The sequence below is a fragment of the Lipotes vexillifer genome, unplaced genomic scaffold (assembly GCF_000442215.2).
Source record: "Lipotes vexillifer unplaced genomic scaffold, Lipotes_vexillifer_v1.1 scaffold533, whole genome shotgun sequence".
NCBI lineage: Eukaryota > Metazoa > Chordata > Mammalia > Artiodactyla > Lipotidae > Lipotes > Lipotes vexillifer.
This window is the reverse complement of record NW_006773553.1, coordinates 1234518-1238990: the sequence shown is the minus strand read 5'-3', so window position 1 is coordinate 1238990 and position 4473 is coordinate 1234518. Positions and strand designations below refer to the sequence as shown.

At 62.3% G+C, this 4473-nt stretch overlaps 1 protein-coding gene across 1 annotated transcript in view; it reads right to left on the bottom strand.

Moving 5' to 3' along the window:
• The window catches only part of MYO15A (myosin XVA), a 50544-nt gene that overhangs the window by 30946 nt on the left and 15125 nt on the right, over positions 1–4473 (bottom strand). The window contains exons 15-22 of the mRNA XM_007448418.1: positions 4339–4462; positions 3328–3423; positions 2834–2965; positions 2220–2345; positions 1592–1669; positions 933–1081; positions 771–816; positions 511–635 (exon numbers count right to left, since the gene is read on the bottom strand). Of these exons, the coding sequence (XP_007448480.1) occupies positions 511–635; positions 771–816; positions 933–1081; positions 1592–1669; positions 2220–2345; positions 2834–2965; positions 3328–3423; positions 4339–4462 (876 nt within the window). The remainder of the gene's footprint in view (positions 1–510; positions 636–770; positions 817–932; positions 1082–1591; positions 1670–2219; positions 2346–2833; positions 2966–3327; positions 3424–4338; positions 4463–4473) is intronic.

Below are 4473 nucleotides of genomic sequence, written 5' to 3'. Positions count from 1 at the left end.
GGGACACGGGTTCGTGTCCCGGTCCGGGAAGATCCCACAGGCCGCAGAGCGGCTGGGCCCGTGAGCCATGGCCGCTGAGCCTGCGCGTCCAGAGCCTGTGCTCCGCAGCGGGAAAGGCCACAGCAGTGAGAGGCCCGCGTACCGCAAAAAAAAAAAAAGTAAACTCAAAAATTATAAAAATTAAAAAAAAAAAAAAAATACTGACCAACCCGAAAACTTATAAATTGTTTCAGTAGAATAAGGTGATTTACCGCCATCTGCTGGAAACTTGTCAAAATAACTCTTAAAATTACTACTCTTTAGAATCAACACACACATAATAAAACTATGAAAAAATGCAAAACAGTAAATACATGTTCCATATAACAGCTGGCATGTGCTGGTCTTGGGTACTGCACAATCTGAGCAAGTGTGCGTGGCAAGCCCTATTCATCCCGGGCTGCGTAATCCTAGGGCCACGGTGGGCCGGGAAGGGGTCTCTGGAGCTCAGAACCACCCTGACCGAGGTACCTGTCGATGAACGCCTGGAAGGGCAGCCGCACCGGAAAGCCCTCCTTGCGGATCCGCACAGTCTCCAGCACCCCCGAATAGCGTAGCTGGGCCATCACCACATCTGGCTCAAAGAGGCCTGGCTCCTGGGGGAAGGCTCAGATAGGGAGCCTGCACATTGGCCCAACAGATGGAGGGCCAGAGAGGCAAAGCCACTCACCCAAGGTCACACAGCATGGGGAGAGGACCTGGCTCCCCCAGGGACCTCAGCCATCACATACCTTCTTGTGGTTGGGCTTCAGGCACCTGACGAACAAGGGGTTACACCTGGGCAGGGGCGGGAGGAGGGCAGTGTGAGGCCCCAGAGAAGGAGGGTGCTGACCCCTGAGGGTCACAGGGTGGGTCAGAGATGAGGCTGGGCGCTGTGCCCCTGCCACGCCCACCTCTCCATCTTTTCCACCAGATCCAGGAGCGACTGCTGGAACTTAGCGGCCACCGTGTGCGCCTTGTAGAGCCGGGTGGCGGAGCCGCTCCTGCCCAGGCGCTGAGGGGCAGCCTGCGGGGCATGGCTGGAGAAGAGGTGTGCCACCACCTGGGCCAGTCAGCAGTCAAGGCGCGGGAGACGGGAGACAGGGATGGGGAGGGACCCAGAGGCAGAAACGAGAGAGAGAGAGAGAGAGAGAGAGAGAGAGAGAGAGAGAGAGAGAGAGAGAGAGAGAGAGAGCAAGAGAGACACAGGGAAAGAACAAAAGGCGTCAGTCCCTGCACCAGAGGGGTCAGAAAAGTGACCCGCTGGCCCTCTGTCCTCTCTGTGAGGCCGTGTCCTCCCAGCTGGCATACCTCTCAAGTGAGGGCGCTCAGCACCTTCCAAGGGGGCCGCCCGTGGCTGGGGAACACACAGGCACTGACTCCGTGCCTGGCCCCTGAGGTGGCCTGTTACAGACCTGGCCGTGAGCTCTGGCAGTGTCCTCAGGGGGAGGGGGAAGTGGAGGCCGAGAAGGTGTGGGGATGGAAGGGCCACTCAGGGAGGGGCGGGCTGGGAGAGGGGCCCAGTGGTGGGCTGCGCGCTCAGGGGGGCGGCGAGGCGAGGCGGGGTGCCCACCCGGGTCCGGCTCCGCACGAACAGCTCCAGCACGTCCTGGCGCACCTGGTCGTGGTTCTTGTCCAGAAACTTGTGCACCTGGAGGGGGGGCGGGGCAGCTTGGGCCGGACCCCACTTCCAGCCCACGCGGCCCCGGGGCGCGCCAGCCTGCCTCCTCCCCTCCTCCCCTCTCCCCCTGCTCCTGCCCCACTAGCCTCTCCACCCCCAGGGCAGGGGCAGTAGTCACAGCCTCATGTGACCAGTCCACGTCTTGGCCCCATCCTCAGTGAGGACACTGTCCTGTGCCCATTCTGCGGATGAGGAAAACGAGGCCCAGCGGGGACAGGCTCAAAATCCTGGCCTGAGACGGCTCCAGGGCAGGAATGAGCTGAGGTGACAGTGGTGACAGTGACCGCTGACGGGGGCTCCTTCTCATCACACCCGCCCTGGCCCTGGACTTCTCTCACTCGCCCCGTGAGACGGGCACTATTATCATCCCCACTTTCCAGAGAAGGAAACTGAGGCTCAGAGAGGTAAAGTGACTTGGCCAAGGTCACACAGCTCAGGACCAGCAGGGCCAAAACTGGAACAGGTGCCAGTGTCCCCAGCGGCGGGGAAGGGCACCAGAGGCCATGGCTCTGGGTCTCACCTGGTAGGTGACTTTGCCTGCGTAGTGCTTGATGGTGAACTCGGGCAGAGGCATCTTGGGTTTGGAGTAGAGTGGGTTGGCGCCGTGGTGGTAATGGCACTTCTGCAGAAACGTGTGGTCTGTGGCCTGGGGGTAGGCGGCGGTCAGCGGGTGGACAGGGGCCCGGCATCCCATTCCTCGCCTAGTGGCAAATTCTCCAGCCCTGACTGGTTCCCCAGCGAGCACCGGGGAGGGGGAACAAGTCCCCGCTGCCTCTGGCTGCCCACTGCTCGGGCTGGGGTGGCCTAAGTGGATCCTGAAGACGGGTGTGCTCCCAGCTGCCCCCCATCCAGCTCAGCTGTCTCTGCACGCTCTAGTCCCACTGCCCAGAGCACCCATCCCACCCCTGTGTTTTCCAGTCGGAATCTGAGGCCCAAGCACAAGGTCACCTCCTCCAGGAAACCTTCTATGACTTCCCAGACTGGTGCAGCCCCTCGTCCCGAGCCCCCATCCAGCCTCAGTCACCCCAGGTTTGAATGGCAGGTTGAGAGTCCTGAGCTTCCGACCCCACGCCAGAGCAGGGAGGAATGCAGGACACGAGGCTCAGAGACGTCCAGCATCCTGAGCAGGCTCACCTGGGGGAAACAGCACTGGTCGTCGAGGATGCGCAGGATGCCGTAGGGCTTCAGCGAGATGAGGCTGATGCAGGGCTGATTGTCGGCGAAGGTGATCTCCTGCCAGTCCATCTGCTCGCGGATGTACTCCTCCTGCAGGCGGCGGGCCTCTGCCTCCGAGCCCCGGGCCCCTCCCAGCCCGTCCCTCAGGCGGACGCCATCCGGGGGCCTGGCCAGGGCACCTCTGCGTGCACACCTCCCAGCCCAGGGAGCTCACTCCCCAGCGGGGCCGCACGAACCACCTCCTCCGGGCCCTGCTCCTCCCCCGGCCTGGAACAGCCCTGCCGAGGGTGAGGGGGACCCCCCAAGGGGCTCTCCTCTGCACTCAGCACCCCCGCACCTGCCCCTCCATAACACAGGCTTTCGCGTGTGCCGGTTCCCAGCACAGCCCATCCGCCTCCAAGGAGGCCCAGCGGCCAGCGGGGGCGGGACAGAGAGCGACGGAGGACTCCCACCTGCTCCTCCTGGAAGACGATCTTGTTAAAGAGGTACTGGAGGCTCTCGTTCGCGTAGTTGATGCACAGCTGCTCGAAGCTGTTGAAGCTCAGGTCCTGCCGGGCGTGTGGTGAGGCTGGGCCCTGCCCCTCCGTGGCCCGCAGCCCGTGCGTCCCGCCCAGGGCCTGCCCACCGCCCCGTGCAGACTCATCCCTGCCTTCCACAGTTTCAGCGAACTGGAGCCCCGCCCACAGACCCCCTGCCCAGAACCCTCGGTGGCTCCGACTGCACACAGGTGAGAACCTGACGGTCCCATGCAAGGTGGCACATGCAGCGGCTGAAGCCCCAGGCTCTGGAACCTTCTGCCTACGTTCCAGTCCTGGCTCTGCCACTTTCTAAGCCCCCCATGCCTGAGTTTCCCCACCTGTAAAATGGGGATAACGACAGTGCCCACCTCACAGGGTGGTTGTAAGGATTAAGCGAACTAATAAGCAAAGTGCTTAGAACATCAGCTGGCACACAACAGGTGCCACAGGAGCCTCAGCTGCCACTTCTGTTATTCTGATTTTGCCTGTCTCTCTCCATGCCCCCCACCCTAACCGCCCAGATGACTTCCACCTCCCCAGACACCACGGCCCACACCTCTGAGCCTCCGCATAGGCTGTTCCCTCCACCTCAAATGCCTTGGCTGGTTTTTAAGGAATTAGCTCAGGACGTCTCCTCCGCCTCCAGGAAACCTTACCTGATGCCTGCCCAGCTAGGGTTCTGCTCCAGGCTCCCCCAGCGCCAGGCTGCCTCTGTTACAGCTCTGACCGCGTGTGTTCGTCAGTGTTCATCCTCATCCCACCCAGTCCCTCCTGGAAGCGCCCCAAGGTCAGGGCCCAGGTCTGGTTCTTTCTGGGGTCCCTGGTGCTGCCCACAGGGCCTGGCGCCCGGAGCCCCCAGGGAGTGCTTGTGGGCGAGTGGAGGGAGATAATCATAGGAGAGGGCCCTGAACAGATGATGGTGCGAGAGCGCCCCCGGGGCCCCACCTCGAAGCCATAGATGTCCAGGATGGCGATGGACAGCGCGTCCTGCTGCGGGGATACCAGCGCGTTGACCCTGGCGATGAGCCAGCCAAACAGCAGCGCGTACAGGACCTTGGCGATGGCATCCCTGGAGCAGAG